The following is a 24,996-nucleotide window of genomic DNA, read 5'->3' as shown; positions in this document are numbered from 1 at the left end:
AATTTTACAAGTGTGTAATAATTTCACATTCTTTGATTTCACAGTAGAGACTGAACAATCAGTTGTCCAGCATCAGTGGATCCATGTACGGGATGACAGAATGATATATTTTTATTTCAAAATAAGAGTATGAACCAAATTCCAATTCATGAATTTGCCACTATTCTCATTTAAAAAAATTATTTTTAAGTTAAATGAGAAATTGTAGGTTATTTAGTAAACTCCCCAATCTGGTTGTTTTATGGAAAGGTTGTCATGTAGGCAATATTTTCTTTCCTTCTATTTCCTTCCTTTTTTTTTTTCTCTTCTCCCACCACACCCCTTTTTAAAAAACTAATTTTTAATTTAGTAAACATGATGAAAATATTTCTCAACTTCAGTGGAGGTGATATTTTATTTATTACTGTTTGTGACAAAGTAGTCTGGGCTGTATTGGACATTTTCAGTTTATCTGATATTGCCATGTTTATGCCAAAAGATTTGGTCTGATTTCCCTTTATTTTCTTTCTGAGATTGATGAGGATGAACCCTTATTTTTGAGTTTGATTGAAGATCTCTTCCCAAATATTCTTCTGGACAAGGCCGGTTACCCTGAACTGGAAATGGCAATTAGTAGACAGGTAATATATTTCACAGGACATCAAGTACAGTGTCCCTTTCATCTGAACTTCATGGGAATCAAGTGGAGCTGTTGTGGCCTAAATCTACAGGTTCCGAGAACAACACTGACGCTGTGACTACAGTTTTAAGAGAAGCCGTTGCTCACCATTGATAGAGCTTTTCCTCCCAGGGGGTCTCCTACCATCACTCAGCTACAGGTCCAGTTAGCCATGTGCTAGTGACCCCATTATTGATGGAGACCATTCCACACCAGATTCCCAATGAAATGTGATGGGTCAGCAGCGGCCAGTGGAGCTTGGCCAGCTGCATTGCCCATGCTGGTTTTGTTTCTCTCTGTGGCCCTGGTGTTTACCACATTGCTTTGGTCTCAGGCCTGTAGCTACTGAGTGTCATTTGCAGTGATCTCATATGGCTCCTTAGCTGTCATTCTTTTTCCCCAGGCCCAAGATCATTTGTGATTTCTTCCCTGGGCTCTGGGGGGATCCATCATGTTAGGTGTATCATTAGGTGTCTGGATTTCCCATGATACTTGGTGCAGCTTTAACTTTTTATAGTCTTCCTAGGAATGGAAATGAATCATGAAAACCTTGGGCCTCAACTTCCTTTCCTATGAAAAAGAGTTTTTTAAAAAAATTTTTTATAGAAATGGTGATTAGCTCATATTTATAAAATGCATTTCAATTCTTTGAAGATATTTGTAATAAAAATCAATATGGTAGTATTTTATGGCCATTTCCCCTTTAAATATCAGTATATAAAGATCTTAATTTCCTAATCAGGTAAAAGTGATAATTCATTTTGCAAATGGCTTCTTCATCCTATGGCCAAATTAATTGTAGCATTGCCTAAAAAGCTAAGTATAAACTAATTTATAAAGCGACTTTCATTAGTAATTTATAGCATATGAAAAATCTGAAGAGAAAATACATAGCATAAAATGACACATGATTATTATCCAAAATTATTTAAGTAAAAATAAGAGCATCATTTATAGTGAATTTAAGCATAGCATGATGGTTAAGAGCATGGACCATAGGGCTGAGTTTCTTGGGTTCCAATCCCTACTCTATAACTTAACAACTAATAATCTTGGATAAATTGCTTAGTCTCTTTGTGCCCCAGTTTCCTTACCTATAAAATGAAGACACCAATAGTACTAATCTCTTAGAAGATTAAACTTAGAATAGCGTTTGGCAGCATAGCTTCCATACATGTGTTTGATAGATAAAAACTATCCAGAAGATTTATAAAGATGGCTTGACATTGATATGGAATATCAGTCAACTTGGTATGCTTGAAATTCTCTTTTAAATTAAACATTTAAAATACATTTTGATATTTGAGCCTTTATTCTTAAGTTGCTCCAAATACATACATTCAATAAAATGTTAATATAAGTGTATTTAATTCCCAAAGTCAACTGTAGGTGTTTCTTGTTTGCCTGGGATATCATTTTGATTATGTTCACCCTGCTTTTGCCTATGTATATATATATTTTTTGCAATATATTTTTTATTGGGAATTCCCTGGCAGTCCAGTGGTTAAGACTCGGGCTGTCACTGCCGTGGACCCGGGTTCCATCTCTGGTTGGGGCACTGAGATCCCACAAGCCCTGCAGTGCAGCCAAAAGTATATATATTTCATTGTGGTAAAACACATGACATAAAATGCACCATTTTAGCTATTTTTTAAGTGTACAGTTCAGTGGCATTAAGTACATTCTTAGTATTGTGCAAACCTCACCACTGTCTGTCTTCAGAACTTTTTTCATCTTTCCCAACTGAAACTTCCTATGCATTAACAGTAATTCCCCATTTCTCTAACCTCGCTGCATGTCTATACTTATTTTGAGCACAATGATAAGTCCAGATATCTGTTCATGTGGCCCCATGTGGGCGGTTTGTTATGTTTTCAGGTTGAAGAAGCTGGTTTAATCAACCATCCTCCTTGGAAACTGAAAGTCATCCAGTTGTTTGAAACACAGAGAGTGCGGCATGGAATGATGACCCTGGGGCCTAGTGGAGCAGGGAAAACCACCTGCATCCACACCTTGATGAACGCCATGGCAGGTAAGGGGGCAGTCAATCTGGAGACACATTTAAACTGTTGTGACACATGTGAATGCCCCAAGAGGGATACAAATGTAGATGTATGTTGGCATATTTTTATAGGAGGGGATGCTACTTTTTTGACTATTGGGTAGATTTTAGAGACAACACAATACATTAATGGACCAGAGGAGAAAAACGTTTTTTTCCAGCTTTATTGTATACAAATATAATTCGGACACATAACATGTGCAAGTTTAAGGTGTACGGTGTGTTGATTTGATACATTTATATGTTGCAAAATTATTATCACCATAGCATTAGCTACCACTACCATCGTTTCACATAATAACCATTTCTTTTTTGTGATGAGAGCATTTAAGATCTACTTTCTTAGAAATATTCAAGTATATGATACAGTATTATTAGCTATAATCACCATGCTGTACATTAGAGCCCCAAATTTGTTAATCTTATAACTGGAAGTTTGTACCCTTTTCCAGTATCTCCCCATTTCCCTCACCTCCAATCCCTGGTGACCACCGTTCTACAATCTGTTTCTCTGAGTTTGACATTTTTAGATTCCACATATAAGTGATATCATATAGTATTTATCTTTCTCTGTCTGACTTATTTCACTTAGCATAATGCCCTCAAGGTCCCTCCATGTTTTCACAAATGACAGCGTGTCCTTATTTTTCATGGATGAATGACATTCCATTGTGTATGTATACCACATCTGCTTTATTCATTCATCCATTGGTAGACACATAGGTTGTTTCCATATCTTGGCTTTTCTGAATAATGCTTCGGGAAAAACATCTTTTGAAAGTGATTTTATGGACTGTGCTATATGGTTTACATATGTCATGCCATTTAGTGTTCAAAATGATCTTGAGATGTGGCTATTACTATCCCCATTTTGTACAAAAAAGTCAAAATTTAACTTCAGAAATTTTCAGTGTCAAAAAGATGGTAAATGATGAGGCTCAAAACTAAGGTCAGGTCCCATTAATGAAAAACCCAGAATTTTCCCAGTAAACCATACCATTTGCCACTTATGACTTAACACAAGACGCTGCCTCTCGATGAATATAATTCTAATTCTAATCCCAGCTCTTAAATTCTATGTATTGAAAAATCACCCTAATTATAAACTAATTTCCCACCCAGCATCAGATAGTTTTCTTGTGAAGTGAGATAAACATAGGTAATTTCCAGATGTCCCTAAGTTTTACATCTAAGTCCCTAACCTCAAGTTATCTAAGGATAACGGGCATTGCCTTTTTCATGATTATTCTTGTATTCTCTGGTTCTGATTAGACATTGATGACTTCCTTCTTAAAAGCATTCGCAGCCCTTAGCCATGGCAGCTGCAAAATTTCACAGAACTTTGGCTGTTAGAATGCATCATACGTTGTGTCCCACAAGGAAAAGCTGCCTGGCTGGGTTTCCAGTCAGCTCATGGAACCCCAATGCATCGATATTGGTTGGTGACTACGGTCTGTATTTATTCTAGGGTCCTGCATACATTAGATTTAGTCTCAATTTCCTCAGCTATGGGACGAAGTGAATTCTGTACCTCAGGACTCTACCAGGGGGTCTTCACACTGAGACGGGCTTATGCTCTCAGCTAGCACCTACCTCCACCAAAACGGAGAGGTCTCACCTGCAAAACTTACCACATGGTTTTCATGTGTACTATTAAGGCTCTGCTTTGGGATTTTTACATAGCATTAAAATGATGTCTTCTCCTTCTCCAGTTATGCTTAAAGATACTTTTGTTGTTATGAAGCTGCCTTCTGTTAACAATAAACTGCAAATGCACTGGGTACAATGACTTGAACAAAATGAGTACTAAATATTAAACAATAGAGATGCATTGTATATAATATGTCTAAATGATATAATCAATATGGCATTACTGGTTTTGGAGAAGTTCTTTGCAAAGATGAATAAATTATTCGACTATTTGCTGTTTATTAACCTGTTCTTGGTTTTAGTATGTAGGGTAAACATTTGTTATATTAAATGACATTGTTTTTTACTGAAAACTTTGATTATCCAAAAGATTGAGAAAGTAATTGGGTTGAACTTCTGCAGGACCCCTGTATGTTATTTGTTCCCTTATTCATCATGTATTTGTTCATCAAATATCTTTGATGTTCTGTACTTTGAGGTTCTGTACTAGAAATGGGAAAGCAGGCATGGAAAAAAATGGCCACGTCTTTAAGGAGTTTACAGTGTAGTGTAGTGACACAGGTAATTGTAACTCAGCATGGAAGATTGGACATGAGGAAGATTTGGACAATTATGATGTGAGCAGAGGCAAAGGAGATCAGAAACCTTTCTAAGGAATTCTAGAAAGGCTTACAGAGCAGGTGCTGCTTCATCTGCGGTTTGCGGGTCGAGTAGTAGGTGGATAAAAGGCATTCTTAGCAGAATGAAGCGGCTGAGCCGGTAGGAGGGACCGGCGAGAGCATGATGTGCCTGGAGGAGCTCTCTGGCATGGATGAAATCTACTTTGTGGGAGTCGGGGAGATGAGCAGGTATAGCAGATGCTATCGGTACCCAGGGCCGCATCCCTTTGGCCCTCCCCCGCTACAGATGCAGCTGTTGGAGAGTTTCTCCCCCGAATGCCTGCGGTGTCTCCCGGTTTTTCAGCCTTATGACTTTCCTCGAAGCTAGAGAACTGGCTCAGCCTGGGAGAAGGGGCTGGGTGAGAATTAATGCTCCTGAGGCAGCCATACCCTTAACCAATGAGGGAAAGAGTGGAAGGGAAATGTCCCACCTCCTGTCTTTTAGAGGGACACTCCATCTGTGACCAGCTCACCAATGAGCCCTTTATTGGCTTTCTCTCCTTTCCTGTCTCACTCTCTCTTTCCCCTGAATCCAAACTCTCAGTTCCCATGTCTTTGTCTCAGGCTTTGCTTCCAGGGGGAATTCAAATTAGTACAGAGGGCATGGCATGAGAAGCTTTGTAAGTCACAATGAATACCGAGATTTTATCCTGTGGGTGATGGGAAGCCGTAGAGCTGGGGAGTGGTGTGATTAGCCCTGTGTGTAGAAGACCATCCGGTGGCCGCGTAGAGAATAGACTGGGACAGGAGGGGCTGTCTGGGAACTTCCATACGGAGGTCCTAAGAAGGTGACAGCAAGAAAAGGGTGCTTACTTCATGGGGCAGAGTCCATGAAGGTGGAGTGATCGGGACAGTCAAGAAATGCCTAGGAGAAGAATTAAGACGAATTAGTTTAACCAACATTTAAAAAGTCAACCTTTTTTTTTTTTTTTCCTTAGAGTGCCCTTATAAAAATGTTATGGTATCATATTTTAAATGAAAATGATACAATTCTACCTACAACCATAATGAAATAATTTTTGATAGTTTCTCTTGTATGGACAACAGACCAAGTCCAGTTTTCACCTATGATACATTTGAAGAGGTTGCTGGCCTTTTGTAAAGTGTGATTAGATTTAAAAAAAAAATGTTGCAAGTCTTACAGATATCATGTATTGAAAAAGCTGAACTGTGACTAAGTTGAATTTCAGCACTGTAAAATATTGTAAATAATTACCCTGATTCTTTTTGTGTTTTTGGAAAAAGAGAACTAACTATTCTCTAATTTTCTAGATAGGTTTTAATGTAACACCTTTTCTAGTGTACATACCTATGTATGTGTGCCTGTGTTTGTCAATCTTTCACACAGTATGTAATATTTCAGCCTCTATTTTTATGATTTTATACTTTAAATCTTTAAACTTTTTAAATTGAAATACAGTTGATTTACTATATTGTATTAGTTTCAGGTGTACAGCAAAGTGATTCAGTTAATACATATACATGTATCTATTCTTTTTCAAGTTCTTTTCCCATTTAGGTTATTACAGAATATTGAGCAGAGTTCCCTGTGCTATACAGTAGGTCCTTGCTGATTATCGATTTTACATATAGTAATCCCAAACTCTTAACTTATCCCTCCCCACCCTTTCCCATTTCATAGCCGTTAGTTTGTTTTCTATGTCTGTGAGTCTATTTCTGTTTTGTAAATAAGTTCTTTTGCACCATTTTTTTAGATTCCACATGTAATATACTTTAAATCTTATTCTTCAATTTTTTACTTAGTAACTACCATCTCCTATGTACAGAATCCATCTTATTTAAGAATAGTTTTAGGGTTTGAAAGATTTGAATACCTTTTCTGAAGCTGACCACAGAAGAAAAATCCTTGATTTTTGTAACATTAGTTTAGCTGATTTTTTCCCAAATGAGCAAGACCATATCTCAGCAAACCAAAGCTGTTAATGGAGAGAATCAGGTATCTTTAAGTGACATTTCAGATATAAGAGTTAATCTAATACACCATAAACCAAAAGATTTTTGAGCTGTGAAATTTGAAGAACTTCCATCCTACATTAATTCCTTCATCACTTCCAGCATGGTAGCATTTTCCCCCTTATGTAACATGCAGTTTTCTTTTCCAGAAGATAAAAAGTGCTTTAGTCAATAAAATATATTGAGGGTAATTATGATAACTTGGAATGCAGTAAGACATGTATTTTCAATGTAATTTTGCATTTTTTCATGTTTTGAACACCTGCTGACAGTACACTGCAGATTGGTGCAATGTTGCCTAATGATGGTTCATTCTACATGTGAGTTGTTTAAAATTTGTATTTACTTGGTATAGATTGTGGAAAACCACACCGGGAAATGAGGATGAATCCCAAAGCGATTACGGCTCCACAGATGTTTGGTCGGCTTGACGTGGCAACGAATGATTGGACTGATGGGATATTTTCTACTCTTTGGAGGAAAACATTGAGGGCTAAGAAAGGTAGAAGATGAATTACAAGTATAATTTTTGACATGTACTTCTAAATAACATCCTTTGTGGCTATTTAAAATTAGTAGAACAACTGTAGTCTCCATATAATATCTTCTCCTAGACCAAGAACTCATAAATCAGTATGATATTTGTGAATGTTGAAATACTGAAATGACTGATTAGTGTATTTAAAATACCCCCCCCCCATTTTTTTGGTTACAAAGGGAGTTATTTTCCTTTTGAAAAAATATTTCTATATTCCTGTGAAAACTTAGGATAAAATAGATAGAAAAAGCTGTTAAGGAACATTGGTAGTACCGTATTCAAGTGATTTCATCATCACTGTTTTCACTGAATAGGTAAAAAATGGTACTCTTATTTAAGTATGGCCTATTTTTAGAAAACCGATTCTCCTATAAAATCACAGGAGGATATGGGCTTCTTTGGAAAGAAGATTGTGTATATCAAAAAATGAAGTCTAACAAATTATTCTCTTTTAGATGTACACGGGTGTTTGTTTTTTGTTTAAACACACTCCTTAAGGGCTAGTGGTTCACTCTGAATATTCTCTTACTTAGGGACTTGAGCCCAGTGGTCCCAGAAAATAAGCTCCGATGGAAGAGGTGATATCAATTCTCCTCTCACTCCTGAATGAGTAAGAGAAAAGCACAGTGCAAGCAATTGCAGGGACAGATAAGAATATAGGAGGAAGACAAGACATTTGGGCTTACTTCACGAGTCCACACTTTGGGCAACAGCGTTCTGTTGAAAAACGTTTAAAGTGGCACCACTGACGTTCTCTTTGACAGAATGTGGCTGATCGATCCAACACCAGTTGTTAAAAGAGAAAAGAAAACGCTTCGCTTCTAAAGCGTGCTCGTATTAGAAATTGCTGTTGTTTTACGGCAATAAAATAAAATTTTGTGTCTGATTTGTTCTAGCAGTCCTGTGTAAACACAGATCCAGTAACCAAATGTTACCTTAAAGAATAGGTGCTTAGAGAGGTTTTTTCTTAAGTCATTTTTAGAAAGGCAACATATACTTTTTCTTTCACAGAGACTCTAGTGATCAGATCATCATTTTACTTAAACTGCTAGTTGAATGAGCACGATTAGGGATTTCATAGCATTTGATTTGACTTAGAATATTTCACAGTTGTTACATTAGAGATAAAAATTAGAACGACAAACTTGGTCACGGTGTTGGTAAGTAAGAGTATCTAGTGGTTAAGAAATTAAGAGTAACTATTAAACTGAATACCTAAATGTACAAGGGCGTTTCTATCGATTCTCAGTATAACCCTGCTCTCAGTAGCGTCTGGCACAGTTAATCACTCTTATTCTTGAAACTCGTCCACCACTTGACTTCAGGGATACCTTACTGGCTGACTCGCCTCCTTCTTCTGTTTCACTGAGAGGTCAGCCAGAGGGAGGAAGCAGTGGAGGAGACCCTACCAGAAGTCTAAACGTTGAAATGCTTGTGTCCTCAGACCTCTCGTCTCTATCTATACTTATGATCTAGAAGAAACTTACCCAGGCCATGGTTCTCAATGCCATCTCTAAGCTGATGGCTTCTACATTTCAATCTCTAGCCCTTGAATTCCCAACCCAACAGCTCTATGGGCTGTCTGTTGGACATCTCAGACTAAACGTGTGCAGACCAGAATGGATTCCGTGTCTCTGCCTTTCTGACATCACTCACATCCCTTTCCCCCTTCGCTTCTTCTTTCTAAACAGGTTCGACCTCCTGCTGTTCCTGGAACATGATCACCCTAAGCTTGTACCCACTTCAGGACCTTTGCAACTACTGTTTCCACTGCCTGAAAAATTCTAGCTTTAGATCTTTACATCACTTCATTCTTCTCCAGAAATACTTCATTGACCATCTTATCTAAAATGCCTCACCCGCTTATCCTGCTGAATTTTTCTTACATATTTCTTTGCATATTGGTTTGATTGTCATGTCTACCCCTTAGAAAGTCAGCTCTGTGAAGGCAGGATGTTGTCTTTTTTATCACAATATCCCTTGAACTGTGCTGATACAGAGAAGGTGCTCAAGGAATATCTGTTCAATGAACTAAGGACTTTTTCTTGATTATGGGCTTTGAACAACTGCTATATAATGAACAGGAAGAGTCCTATGTGACAAAATACGATAATCATTTAGATCAAAGCTTTATTTAAAAATTAATGAAAATTACATCAAATTATAGTACTTCCTCAAGCATAGTAGTTATGTATATATGCATGTATGTGTATGTATGCTTTTCTCCCTGCCCTTGGTGGGATGTTCTAGGGGAGCATATCTGGATAGTTCTTGATGGGCCAGTAGATGCCATCTGGATTGAAAATCTGAATTCCGTTTTGGATGATAACAAAACTCTAACCCTTGCCAATGGTGATCGGATTCCCATGGCTCCAAACTGCAAGATAGTTTTCGAACCTCATAACATTGACAATGCTTCGCCTGCTACTGTCTCAAGAAATGGGATGGTTTTCATGAGTTCTTCTGTCCTTGATTGGAGTCCTATTCTTGAGGTATGATTGGAATCTTTTTTTTTTTTTTTGGTATAATTAAAGAGGGAAACAGATCCTTTAGCATTCTTTTAGAGTGTGCGCTGATTTTTCTGCAGACCTGTTGGTGTAATTGCATTTTAATGCTGATGTTTGTGGAAGATCCTTGAATGCTCTGGGGCCTTCAGCCCAGGTTGTCCCTTACAGGTTTCTTCAGTGCTCAGGGTTCTTCAGTTCTAATAGTTTTAGACCTGTGAATTACACCCCATGGGCTGGGGAATAATTGCAAGGCCTAGGTGAATCAATAATCCCACTAGGGACTTCTCTGGTGGTCCAGTGGTTAAGACTCTGAGCTCTCAATTCAGGGGGCCCGGGTTCGATCCCTGGTCAGGGAACTAGATCCCATATGCCGCAGCTAAGAGCCCGCATGCCGCAACTAAGACCCAGCGCAGCCAAATAAATAAATAAATATTAAAAAATATAATCCCACCAAACTGTGAGTGAATAAGGAAAATTTAATTGTATCACTTTGGGGATTCATGATATTTTAAAAAGGTACTCATTCACATAAAATTTGGGAGCAACTGTCTTAGAATATTAACTCGAAGAAGACAATTTATTAAAATTCATATAAAGAATTTTTATGAGATTCAATAGTCATAACGTTAGTTTTAAGTTTGCACTTGGAAATAATATTTCAGATAATATCTTTTCAATTCATGATAAGGTATATTATTTTATTACTATGAATGTATGTTAGAGTATGTTTATTATCATAAGAGTATAAATGAATGACTTTCATACTTAGATATTTTACTAAATAAATATTATAGTGTAAGGCAGAACGCTTATTAGACAAGCCACCTGTAAAATCTTTTTTGACATTGTTGGTCAAATTATTATTTTCATTTACATAAGTTTTTTGGAGATAATTTTGATCGAAAACTTATGAATTCATATTTTAAATCAAGTAGATGAAGATGTGAAGAAGGAGGGGATTTTAACGCAGAATGATACTGAAGTACAGTTGGATATGTCATTAAAAATGCTTCGGAAGGTTTCAGATTTCACAGTTAAATTATCTATCCTTTAAGAAGAAAACAGAGCAAGAGTTCTCAACCCTGGCTTTGCAAGAATAGTCACCAATGACAGTTCTTTAAAATACAGATGACTGTGTCATACCTCAATCTATCAATTTAGAATCTCTGAGGAGGAAGGTGCAGGAGTTATTGTTTAAAAAAAATTTTTTTTTTAAAGTACCACAATGGATTCAGCCTTGGTAACCACAGATGCAGCAAACTCCAAGTGAAAATGAATTTGTGATTTTCCCCCAAATACTTTAAATTCACAAAGGCTTTTAAACAATACTTTTACACTATTAGCTAATGAATATTTACAGTTTGCTATTTATGAAATGAGCTTCTATTATATTCTGTCCACGTTGAGGCTGAATAAGGCCTTTACATTAACGCTAAGTTGCTTACAAATGGTTAGCAAGAAGCAAGACTCCCAAGACTGGAGGTGTTTACAGCAGGGCAGGGCAGCTCTGAGAGAACTATTAGAGGGCAGACCAATGGGGAAGCTGTGTTCATGGGAATCCACGAGCCTCTGTGAGCCACGCTGATTACATAGCACCATCAGCTTGAAAGTGCTGTGCTTCCTTTTTGTTGCTGTGCAATCATGTTGAATTCAGGAAATGATGGATGATTGAGAATCAACATTTTATTGCTTCTGTTCAGAATCTCTAAGAATGACCTGATCTCTTGATGCCGAGGGAACTTTCCTCACCTGAAGAAAATATTGTGTTAAGTGGTATTTTGTTATGAATCACATGTAGTTTCCTAATGTTGGGTTTCCAAATGACTAAATTCCCCATTTTCCTGCGTATTCTTTGATATTTTTTCTACATTGGTTATTCATTAAATTAGGAGAAATAAAATTGTGATAAACCTTTGTTTCCTATTTTGAAAAATCTGGGGATGGATTTCCTTTGTTCATCTTTTATTCCTTTTTCTTTTTCTAAGTTATTTCCATGTATATGCCTCCTCATTTTCTCCTAGCATATTTTAATCAAGAGCCGAAGACTTTTCCCTCCATCTTGGCTTCAAGACCTGAGCTTTTGTGTAGTGTAGTAACTGAACGTAGGGATGTTGGAATCAGACTTTGGGTTTGAATTTTGACACCTACCAGCTGTGGGATCCTGGTCATGTTGCTTAAACTCCTTGGGCCTTAGTTTCCTCATCTGTAAAAGGATAATAACAATTCCTACCTCACAGAGTTTTTTTGAGCATTAAATGAGGTAATACATGAAAGAATTTATATCAAGGTCTGGTACATCAGGAGTGCAGTATAATCATTAGATATTATTATTATTATTGTTAACTGATATTTAGAAAACTTTTGTCCAAAAATGGCCATTTTTCTGGTGTGCTAATAAATTTAATTAATGCATTCATCTGCAAACCAACAGGGTTTTCTTAAAAAACGTTCGCCTCAAGAAGCTGAAATTCTTCGTCAGCTGTACACCAAGTCGTTTCCAGACCTGTATCACTTCAGTATTCAGAACTTAGAACACCAGATGGAGATGCTGGAGGCCTTTGTGATCATGCAAAGCATCAACATGCTTCAAGGCCTGATCCCTTCCAAGGTAAATCGCTCAACTTTCTAGAACTCTCTCTCCTTTTAGCTGAGCCATACTGTGCAGGGTCTGCGATATTTGAACATGATTCTTAGAACCATGGGGAAGTGGGGAGGTTTCAAACATGGACACTGCATATTTTGTGTTTTTCTTTCATTTCTTTTTTTTTTTTTCCACAAAGCAAACCCCAGACTTGTGGATTAGGGGCAGGTTCGCAGTTGTCTAACAAGCATTCAAAATGTATTTTGGAGACCAGCTTGGGATTCCCAGAGATCAGTTCTGCATTTGTTCTCTGGTTTTATTCATCTTTCCCTCGTTCTTGTTTTGGGGGAAAACTGTTATCCCTTTTAGATCTTTGCTATTTTCATTAAAACGTCAAAGCCAAGTTTTGGTCTGAGAATTAAGTAAGTAAAAGAAAAGTTTCTTTCGTGCTCAGGAGCAAGGTGGGGAGGTCACGCCGGAGCACCTGGGGAGACTCTACGTCTTCTCCCTCATGTGGAGCGTCGGGGCAGTGCTGGAACTGGATGGCCGGCGCCGCATGGAGCGCTGGCTGTGCTCCCAGGAGAGGCTGGCCTTGGACCTGCCGCTTCTAGCAGGGCCTGACGACACCATGTTTGACTATTACGTTGCATCTGATGGTGAGCCCCTCTCTTCTGTCCATCCATCACACGTGGGACCAGTTTTTTCCAAAATGGCTAATATTTACGCTCTATTTATCTATCTACCTATCATCTATCATCTATCTATCTATCTATCTATCTATCTATCTATCTATCTATCATCTAGCTAGCTAGCTAGCTAGCTAGCTATCATCTATATTTCGAAATGGTAATTAAAACTCTTGGCTGTAAAATTGAAATGGAAATGTTTATGTGTGTATGAAAGAGAGTCAGTTGTTTCTTTTTCAAATATTTATTTCAATTGAGTTCCAAATGCACATTTTCTTGTTAAATATATCGTGTACTGAACTTTTAATGAAATAAAAACAAATTTTAAAAATCACCAAATCAGATCCATTTCAGCCATTCATTCGATATAATCAGCAACTTACAAAAAAAGACAAAGTAGGAATATTTTTATGCAATAGGTGTGTATATCTATACATCTGTATCTATGCATGTATTGCAATACTTTAAGTTTTTTTAAATGTGCATACATATATATAAAGTACAAATACACGTAATATTTATATATGGCATCCTAGGATGTTTTATTTTTGGTTTTACAGTTAGGGAAGTATGTAATGAAAAATGAGTTTAGTTACATACGACTATCACTGTCCTGTATTTTTCTTTTTAATAATTTATTTATTTATTTATTTATTTTTGGCTGCACTGGGTCTTTGTTGCTGCGCGCAGGCTTTCTCTAGTTGCGGCGAGCGGGGGCTACTCTTCGTTGCGGTGCGCGGGCTTCTCATTGCAGTGGCTTCTCTTGTTGCGGAGCACGGGCTCTAGGTGCGCCGGCTTCAGCAGTTGTGGCTCGTGGGCTCAGTAGTCATGGTGCACGGGCTAAGTTGCTCTGTGGCATGTGGGATCTTCCTGGACAGGGGATCAAACCTGTGTCCGCAGGTGGATTCTTAACCACTGCGCCACCAGGGAGGTCCCCTGTCCTGTATTTTTTTTTTTTTTTTTTTTTTCCGGTACGCGGGCCTCTCACTGCTGTGGCCCCTCCCGTTGCGGAGCACAGGCTCCGGACGCGCAGGCCCAGCGACCATGGCCCACGGGCCCAGCCGCTCCGCGGCACGTGGGATCCTCCCGGACCGGGGCACGAACCCCCGTCCCCTGTATCGGCAGGCGGACTCCCAACCACTGCTCCACCAGGGAAGCCCATCCCTGTCCTGTATTTTTATACACACTTTTTGTTATTGAAAACCTACATGTTTAAAAAGAAAATTCCAAGATACTTCTTACTATTTCCTAATATTACCACTTTGGGAATAGTTTCTTGGGAAATCTTGACTCAGCGAACACATACTGAAATACTTAGATGTCTGAATTTAATGAATTTTACTTTGTGGGGAGTTTTTGGAAGATGGCTTCATGAGATTCAAGGGAGTCTGCTCATTATAATTAGGAGTTAAATTATTAATAAGAATATGAAGATGTAAATGTTCTCTGTTCACCTCAGGTAAATGGATGCACTGGAAGACGTGTACTGAGGAATATGTGTATCCATCTAATATCACCCCAGAATATGGCTCCATCCTGGTGCCAAGTGTTGACAATGTGAGAACTGCCTTCCTAATTAAAACCATCGCTAAACAGGGCAAGGTATGGCTCTTTCACTTTTATTAAAAGTAACATATTTAAAAATGTCCCTTGAAAACATGAAGCATCGTGTGACCACCTAGAAGGGTGGGATAGGGAGGGTGGGAGGGAGACGCAAGAGGGAGGGGATATAGGGATATGTGTATACATATAGCTGATTCACTTTGTTATACGGCAGAAACTAACACGCCATTGTAAAGCAATTATACTCCTATAAAGATGTCAAAAAGAGAAAAAAGAAAACATGAAGCATCTTGCATTTAGTTTAGAATGTTTTATGTTGCTGTTTAGAATAAATGAAAGTATTACCCAAATTCATATACTTCTCTTATTATTCCTCAGTGACAATATTAGAGTTGAATAGCTTTAATTCATAATTAAGTAATGATTTTTCATATATTGAGAGAAAGTGAATTTTGACTTGTTTTTCTAAAGAGAAATCCTTCTCTTTTGATCATTGTATTATTTTGCCGCGGCTGCCATGACAAAATACCACAGGCTCGGTGGCTTAATCAAAGACCATTTCTTTCTGTACAGTTCTGGAGGGTTGAAATGCAAGATTAAGGTGTTGGCGGGTTTAGTTTTTTTGGAGCCCCCTCTCTCTCCTTGGCTTGCAGATGGCTGTCTTCTCACTGTGTCTTCCCATGGTCTTTGTGTGTGCCCCCCTTGTTTTTCTGTGTGTCAAAATTTCCTCTTCTCGTAAGGATGCCTGTTAGACTGAACAAGAGCCCACCTTAACGGCCTCATTTTTAATGTAATCATCCTTTTAAAGACCCTGTCTCCAAACGTAGTCACATTCTGCGGTACTGTGGGTTAGGGCTTCCACATATAAATTTTGTGGGGACACAATTCAGCCCATGACAATAATTTTATTGTATTTCTTGGATTTCTTTCTCAACTCCTATTTTAGGCTGTGCTGTTAATTGGTGAACAAGGAACAGCCAAAACGGTCATAATCAAAGGATTTCTGTCAAAATATGATCCTGAAAGCCACATGATCAAGAGTCTGAACTTTTCTTCTGCAACCACCCCGCTGATGTTTCAGGTACTGGCTCACTGGTGCTGCTGGTTCAGCCCAGGTTTGTGATAAGCTTTGGAGGCTCAAATCTCATGCTGTTCTGCTGTCCCCACTGAACTGCATGTGCACTTTCACAGCCATAGTGAATCCCCTACATACGTCTTCCATTATCTCTATTTTTCTGTTGCAATAGAATCTCCTCCTAGTTAGATGATAAAATATAATCTTAAATTATGGAGAAATAAAAAGATTATATATGGTGTTAAAAGCCCCAATACTGTTTAGAATATCTCCGTAGAAAAGCCTGTGAACATGCAAAATCCAAAATTGAAAGAAATATTATTTATTCCCCACCTAAACATACTTCTTCTCCCTACTGTCTGCTTTTCTGTGGGTGTTACTATTATTCTAGTCATTAGGATAGACACACTGGAGTCATCTTTGATGGTCTCTTTCTTGAGTCAAGGGCTGCTAATATATCAAAGGAAATACTTTTCATGTTGTTTCCTTTTTCTCCCTTCCCCCTATCCACCTCTACGTAATCTACTTCATGATTCCACAACAGGGTATTGGCATCAAAGAATCTTGAAGCTGGTCTTGCTTCAAGTCTGATCCTCTTCAAATCTAGTTTCTATTCTTTTTGCAATCTCTGGTTCCTATTTATCTTGTTGTTCACTGACTTAACATTCCACAGTAGCTCGTGTTATCAATTGCAGCAAGGAATACAATCTTAGAATCTTAGCACATTAAAGGTTTTGCTTATGGTATCATTGAGGAGGAACAGAGAACGACTCTCAGGTTTGCATTGCTTTTGTCAACGGAACTGCCAAAATTGACCAGGGCTTGCGGTGGCTAACTGGTTCTTTTTCTCCTATTCCTAAATTATTTAAGAAACCAGAGAGTAAATCTTAAACGTCAGTCCATGCTTTAATTGTTTGCAAATAATCTATGACACATTTATTAGAACATTAATACATTAATAAAAGATACATTTTATAAATTGAAATGTATGAAATGACACTTGAAAAGTTACATATGAAAATGTTAGGAAAAGGTACATTCATAAATTGAAAATGGAAGGGAAATTTTTAGGGGAATTCAAATCCAAAGAACTTCATTTTTGATTAACTTTGTTGTTCTTTAGTTGTTGGAATGAAAATATCAAAGAGCAATGGAAATTCTTGAGCACAAGGCTAAATCATGACTTTTTAATCACTTAATGTAATTGGTGACTACAGAGTGCCAAAAAACTAAGACCATTGATTAAGTTTCTAAATGAGACTGTCAAAACATTATGCTCCTCTGTCAGAGATGGAATTTCCAAAACTGGCTAGCCTTTTATCATTAATGAATATCATTTACACACTCTTGTGTTGGGAAGGTCTGGATCGAAGGTGAACCCCAGATTGCAGTGACTCAGTAGTGGTATTTTTGTGTTTGGGGAACCGCACATTAGATTATCCTAGGCTGGCAAGATGCTAACATTATACACATTCCCTTGATACTATTTTATATTTTTAAAACTTTGTTTTACTTTTGGAGAACATCTCTTTAAAGGTTATAATATAACCTTAACTTGTGGATGCAGATTGTTAAGCATTAAATCAAAGTGTGATTTTTTTTTTTTCATTATGTAGGGTAGCTATCTATCTCTTCACATTTCTTGGGAGTGGATTAAATCTTTAGGGCTGCAGTGCAATTCTGGCAGCAACTACCTGGAGTTAGTGCAGACTTCACCGGTGAAGGGCTCAGTCCCTACAAAACTTCTCTCACTTCAGAACCAGCCACAAGCTCAGGGGTTCCCAGGCTACCAACACTTCTGAACAATTGGCTGCAAACTGAAAGGTTGTATGACCCTGCCAGTTTTGATAATTCACCAGAATGACTCACAGAATTTAGGAAAATGCTATGCTTACGATTATGGTTTTATTATAAAAGATATGAATTGGGATCAGCCAAAAGAAGATGCATAGGGCAAGGTCTGGGAGGGTCCCAAATGTGAACCTTCTTTGTCCTCAGGATGTATTACTCTCCAGGCATATCTGTGTATATCAGCAACCAGGAAGCGCACCTGAGCCTCAATGTCCAGAGTTTTTACTGGAGTTTTATTACCTAGGCATGATTGGTTGGCCATGTGATTGAAGTCAGTCTCCAAACCCCTTCCCCCTGGGAAGTGAGCTGCTATCCCGTGGTTTAAAGCCCTAACACTCTAATCATAGTTTGGTCTTTCTGGCATATGAGTGGTCTGAGGGGCCCACAATGAATAACAAAGACGTTCTTATTATGCGGGAAATTCCAAGGGTTTAAAGCCTTCCTCCTAGGAACCAGGGACAAAGGCTAGCCAAATTCTTTAGTATGTGGCAAGGAGTTGTCACATATTTTTGCTAGTAACTCTTGGTGATATTTACCCCTCTCAGGTGGTAAAGACCTGTGCTTTATGTCTCTATAGCATGAAATACTTACTAATTTCCTAGAAAAAGGCACACGTAATCTAGAAAACATCCTGTTTATTAATATACAAATTCATAAACCATGTAATAAATTTCTAGAAGCAGTACCATATTGAAGTATAATAAATTAGAAGAAGAAGAAAAAAACAACAGGTTTTCAAAACATAAACATCTGTATTCTTTAGGGTTCCATTATCTGATTCACAACTATTGATGTTTAACCCAAATCCTTCCTATCCTTCAGTAAGAAGGTGGTCTCAACACTTCACTATTTCGTTTTCTGTTCAGAGGCATCACAGGATCATCTGGTCTGTTTAGTGCCTGTTTTGACTGCTAAGCACCAGGGCTTTCAATTAAGCTAGACTCATTAGTTTTAGAAAACTTTCAATTAGCCAAACTGCTGTAATTAACTTTCTTACTATAATTTTCAGCCGTTCATGCTAAACAAGGGCTGATGGAACTGAGCATTTGTCTCTGTGTGTCCCATTTATTTGGATCCAAACCAAATTGAAATAGTAGATGAGAAAATAGACCGTCTGTCCCTCCTGTGTTGCCATGATGGCACATGTGTCAAGGACACACGTCTGTTGCTTGACAGGTTGTTTTCATCTGAACTTCCTTTGTTTTTACCATGGTGTCACTTTCACATCTTTTATCAGCGGGAGGACAGACTCTATGTCCTTCTTTTCCTGGGACTGTCCAGTCAACTTCTGTTGTCTCAGATGAATAATGAATAGCATCCCTGTCACTATCCGAAGTATGAAGTTTGGACCAAAATTATATGGTCACCCTCTTTTTGGCTAAGGAAATTTCAGTCAGTCTTTTAAGAGAGATGATTTTTTTTTCAAAACAAATATTGTTTTAATTTTTTTATTTTTGAAAGTAGTTCACACGTACCTTTAAAAATATAAACAATGCAGAAAATAAGACGAAAAAGAGAATTTCTTAAGAGAATTTCTGAAAAGATTTCTCTGTTCTAAAAATAATCTCGAAGTATTCTGAATGCAACAACCATCTTACAAATGCTTGTGTAGCAATAGGTTTTGTTTTTTAAAAATGACAATTGTAGAGCTTGGAAGGAAGTTCCACATTTTTTCCTAGACTCAGAACCACTTTTCCTAATGAAATCTTATGTAGAAGACTAATCTATCAAACAGGTAACAAGGGCTTTGCTTTGATGGAATTGGAGTTGGCCTGCTGAAATCCCTTCCAACCTCCTCCTTCTTGCTTCCTGTAGGGGCCCGTGTGATTGAAGAAAATCCTTTCTATGCTTCAGAGCATAGTCTGGAGACCAGTTTCCAGAGGAGACTCTTAAGATATAATACGTGAAAGTATTTTTTTATGGTAAAAAGCTCTCTAAAAATGTCAGGTTTCACTGTTAATATTAACACACTCAGGTTGAGGAAGATTGAAGTACTCATTTGAGTTCCCAGATAGTTAGTTGGTGGCAGAACCTGGGTGAGAAACCAAGTTCCCATGTCTTCCACTGTGCTTTTCCTTTCACCCATCTGATCCTTCCAATGGCTTTTCTTTATTCCTATTAATATTCAAATGGCTGATTTATCACAGTGCATTTTTTTATTTTTAGCTTTTAGTTACATATTATTATATTTTCATGTTATTTTTGATATAATTTTACTTTTTATAATATGCTATTGAGAATTTTAAACTTTACTAATATAAGCCTGTTTTCATTTGGTTTTGATGAGTTACAATAAAATGGAAAGGTATTCTTTAGACAGTAGATTTCTTAATAAAAAGCATAAGCTCTCCATTTTTATCTTTTAGCTAAATAGCAGATACATGGAAGCCTAAACTTAAGTATATTTTATATTTCAATTTGATTGGATGTAATATATATGAAAAATGATTTAAGTGCTGATATATAGAGATACCTATAGTAATAAAAATATCTTTCATTTTTATAATGCATTAAATTCACTAAGTGCCTTCACATGTATTATGTCATTTATGGATAATATTCTGTTGTGTGTATGCACACACATACATATACATGATTTATGTATCTCTATATACATTCTCACTTTTGAGCTGTGGTTCAGTGACTATGTGTTTTAAAATGACTTATAAGTCATAAAGCTAATAAGTGGGGGAAGTAGCAGTTTAACCCCTTTTTTTCTAACTTTAAACCCAGTCAGAGCTATTGCATAAGGCCATTGCAGTTTATGCAGATTTTGTGTTATGTCCCATTCACAGAGACAATAATGTGAATAGTGAACCCAAGAACTGGGCAGTGCACAACCTCCTCAACTGTACATGTTCCTCCCCCTGGCTGGGGAAACAGACGTGCACAATCAAGTATAGCTGATGTGATAAGTGCTACTTATGGAGTAATCTAAGTACCCTGGAGCCCAGAGGATGAGGGGATTCATTTTGTTAGGGAATTACAGGAATAAATATAATGAAGAGTTGACCATTACTTGGGGGAATTTAATATTTATAGAATGTTAATATTTTAGGGATTATAGAGGCTGAATTGTCTATTAAGAGACTAATTCAGAAAATTGAATTGCCCTAGTTTTAGAGCTTTTCATTTGGAATGGAGAAGAGTAGCATAGAATGGCTTTCCTTAACCCCATTCCTAAGTGTATCTGGATGACTAACCATCTGTTTTTTATGTCTAAAATGTCACTGTCACAACTGGGGTTCACTCTAGTATACCATGTATGTGTGAGCTTGACAGAAGATGAGGTCAGAAAGTTGTTTAGGTGCCATAGATTGCTTCAGATGATGTCATGCTGACTACCATTCTCCTATTTCAGAGTCAAGCTATTGTCTCTTCTCAGAGAACAGCATAAACTGCCCTTAGTCCAGGCCCTTGCTAGAGATTTCAACTCTTTACCAATAAGCTGGGTTGAGAGAAGTGATTTTTATGGAAGATCATTCATCTAAGTCAATATTTCACAAATTGTGTTTGGGTAATACTAATGCTGAGAGATTTTTGGCTCAGAAATGGCTACTTTAGGAATATGTAAATAAGGATCTCTTAATGAACACTGTAAATCAGTCTGAGAGGGGCATCATTTTATTGTTTTATTGTTAACTGACTATGAATGAATGAAGACTGTGATGGGCCGGAACCAAGAGCCTGAAAAGGAATGTTTAGAAACGAGACTGGAAGGTGCGCAGGGAGCATCATGGTGTTCCTTGTAAGTCACTAATAAGGAACCACTGGAATACTGATGGTTACAGTAATTCCTCCAGAGACAGGTTGACTTGGACCAAGATAGTAAAAGTGGGAATGGAAAGAGCACAATGTTGTGTTCAAATTGTGGTTGAGAAGCAGAGCAGACAGGACTCGTTTTTGTTTGTTTTATTTTTTATTTTTGTTTTGCGGTACGCGGACCTCTCACTGCGTGGCCTCTCCCGTTGCGGAGCACAGGCTCCGGACGCGCAGGCTCAGCGGCCATGGCTCACGGGCCTAGCCGCTCCGCGGCATGTGGGATCTTCCCGGACCGGGGCACGAACCTGTGTCCCCTGCATCGGCAGGCGGACCCTCAACCACTGCGCCACCAGGGAAGCCCAGGACTCGTTTTTGGTTGAGTGGATATTGTTGGAGGAGAGGGATAGGAGAGAGAGAAAAAAAGTTAAAGATGACTCCCAAGTTTCTTATCTTTATTGATCTATGTATCAAATATTTACTGATAAATATATTGTACCAGACGCCTTTCTAGACACTGAGGAGGCAGTGATGAACAAGATAAACAAGGTGCCTGCCTCCCTTGCATTCTAGCGGGAGAGACAGACAATAATCAAATCCATGAATATACCTATTTGGTTTTATTAACTGGACTATGGTTTATATCACCAAAAAGATGGATGAGGTGGGACAGTAGATCAAGGAGACCAGGGAGAAGGTGGGTGGCAGAATACTACAAAGATGATAGATTATTCTTTAAACTGATTTCTTTGGGGAGACAGAAGAGTCTAGACAAAATTGTAAATCACACAATATAGACATTGTATATGACTTATAAAGAAGTTTCCAGGCCTGACTGGAGGCAGGGAGGGCAATTTAAAAGGTTGTGACATTAATCCATATGAGAAAGACAAATAACTGATCAAGGGCATATCATTTTTCAGAGAGGATGAGATACATTAAAAAGCAGTATTTAAATTGCAATAGATCTTATCAGTGTTGGATGTGGAAATGTTTGGTTGAGACTTAGGTAGTTGGTGCTAACCCCTGAGATGAGCACGTAGGAGTGGATGCAGATTTTGTGATGAGGCAGAGATGTCTGCGTTTGGATATGTTGATTTTGTGATGCTCTGGATCATCTAAGTGGGGAAGTCCAGTTGGAGACACTAGTCCAAGTATACGGTTTTCCTAAATATTCCCAAACACACAGATCTATGATGGAGTAGAACATGAAGTTATTGTGTTTCAGGCTTTCCGGAGCTCTTATCAAACTCCCCAGTTCATTCGGCAACTATTTAATGGCCAGCAGTTCTAAACACAGGAAGAAGTCTCAGCTTCTAGGTTCACAAGCTATTTAATTTTTCTCCCTCCATTGTTTCTATCAACTTAGCTTTTTAATTATATATATATAAAAGTAATAATTTTATATATTAAAATGAATTCCTTCTAGTAATTTCCTGCTATTTCAAAGAAATTAGGGTCATAATAAAGGGGAAGAAAGTGCAGGTATGTGGCTATTACTCCATATTATTTCACCTGTTCCACCTATGGCTTTTGGCTCTTAGAAGGCCCCCCAAGACATAAAATCTTCGTGTGCCTATGAGTTCTGATTAACGGACAAGGGAATATCTGGAAGGCTCTAGTTTGCCATAGGGAGTTGTCAAGAGATTATTAATTGCTTTATCCATTTAAATTCATTGAGGAGAGCTAAATTTAGCCTAGTACATTACTTTAAACAGTTTTATGTCAGGGGAGTATGAAATTCTTCTTGCCATTGTACTGTTGTCATGGGAAATTTGTGTGGTATGTTTATATATCTTTCTATTTTAAAATGGTGAAAAATGTTCACATCTTTTGCTATTGTTCATTAAAATGATGACAGAAAATTACATTTTGAAATTACCAAACTGGGGAAATTTTCAAGGACAGATGTATAGATTTTTGTTTATATCTTGGCCTTATTTCATGGTTGTATCTTTTTTGCGGTACACGGGCCTCTCACTGTTGTGGCCTCTCCCGTTGTGGAGCACAGCTCCGGACGCGCAGGCTCAGCGGCCACGGCTCACGGGCCCAGCCGCTCCGCGGCACGTGGGATCTTCCTGACCGGGGCACGAACCCGCGTCCCCTGCATCGGCAGGCGGACTCTCAACCACTGCGCCACCAGGGAAGCCCCATGGTTGTATCTTGAAGGATTATTAATGTCATTTTAACTGGTTTGCTCTTCATGAAATAAGGAAACTCTTTTTTGGATAGGATGAGAATGCATTTTATCTCAATACACCTCCACTTTCTCGTATATTTATACAGTATCTTTGACATGACTTAAATCATGAATCAGTGGGAAAAAAATGAGGTCTTAAGACTGACTTTCTGGAGCATGAGAAGTGCGAGCCCTTTCTGTTGTCTTTGCAGTGCTGGCTCTGCTTACACAGGCCATACACTCTGAACAACTGATTGATTTCCAGACTACACTCTATGACCATGGAAATGTTAATACTGTAGTCAATAGTCTGGGGTTCTTCCCTCATGTCCCCCTTACTCCTTCCAACACCCCTTCTGTCAGTTTTAGTATTTCTTTCCACATTGCTAGGACAGCTTTGTATAGAGCACAGTGCAGTTTCCTCCTGTACCACCTAAGCTCAGAATGTATTGGACAGAAAAGAGGGGGCCTTGTCCTCCGCTTTGTGAAGGGGAAGAGAAGTGATTCAGCGTGACTGCATCTGCCCAAGGCAGACTGTGTCAGGCTCCAGAAGCCAGTTGGCAGATTTCTCAACAAAGAGAGACCAGTCTTCAGATTATGGCAGCCCGTGGAGCTCAGAGCAAGACCTGAGAAGCCTCTTGGACAGTAGCCCTGTTTAGCTTTGTCTATGATTATAAGGAAACTTTGAGGAGGGCTGGACCTTTGAATAATGGGGGTTAGGGTTATATTATATTGTCACCAATGTAGGCACAATAAGACAAAACTAAATCTGTAGAAATAAACAGAAGAGTCTCATCCCATTCAAGCTTTACATTGATCAGAATTTTCTTTACTCCTAAATTAAACCAGATTTTCAAAGATTATAAACGTTATGCAAGAAAAGTTGGGTACCTCATGCCCTGCTTTCCAGAATTAAGGGACATTTGGGTTTTTCTGAGTAATTTCTGTCATTTCAAAGGTTCCTGGATTTTTAAAATAATTAACCATGTCAGGGGATATTGTCACAGATGTTTCTGTTGACTTTTCTGTTTAACAGAGGACAGTAGAGAGCTATGTGGATAAACGCATGGGCACAACATATGGCCCTCCAGCAGGAAAGAAGATGACTGTTTTTATTGATGATGTGAATATGCCAATAATCAATGAGTGGGGAGACCAGGTATATCGATCCTATTGTACACTATATTTGCCTAATTCCTCATTGATTTTTTTTTTTTTTTTTTTTGCGGTACGCGGGCCTCTCACCGTTGTGGC

General features: G+C 38.2%; 1 protein-coding gene across 1 annotated transcript in view; it reads left to right on the top strand.

Moving 5' to 3' along the window:
- DNAH5 (dynein axonemal heavy chain 5) overlaps positions 1 to 24,996 on the top strand; it is a 258,228-nt gene that overhangs the window by 140,573 nt on the left and 92,659 nt on the right. Inside the window, exons 40-48 of the mRNA XM_028492810.2 lie at positions 513 to 620; positions 2,537 to 2,690; positions 7,359 to 7,505; positions 9,792 to 10,033; positions 12,480 to 12,656; positions 13,084 to 13,285; positions 14,775 to 14,917; positions 15,825 to 15,959; positions 24,779 to 24,901. Of these exons, the coding sequence (XP_028348611.1) occupies positions 513 to 620; positions 2,537 to 2,690; positions 7,359 to 7,505; positions 9,792 to 10,033; positions 12,480 to 12,656; positions 13,084 to 13,285; positions 14,775 to 14,917; positions 15,825 to 15,959; positions 24,779 to 24,901 (1,431 nt within the window). The remainder of the gene's footprint in view (positions 1 to 512; positions 621 to 2,536; positions 2,691 to 7,358; positions 7,506 to 9,791; positions 10,034 to 12,479; positions 12,657 to 13,083; positions 13,286 to 14,774; positions 14,918 to 15,824; positions 15,960 to 24,778; positions 24,902 to 24,996) is intronic.

The sequence above is a fragment of the Physeter macrocephalus genome, chromosome 8 (genome assembly GCF_002837175.3).
Source record: "Physeter macrocephalus isolate SW-GA chromosome 8, ASM283717v5, whole genome shotgun sequence".
In the NCBI taxonomy this organism is placed as follows: Eukaryota; Metazoa; Chordata; class Mammalia; order Artiodactyla; family Physeteridae; genus Physeter; species Physeter macrocephalus.
This window is presented reverse-complemented; position numbering and strand designations above follow the sequence as displayed.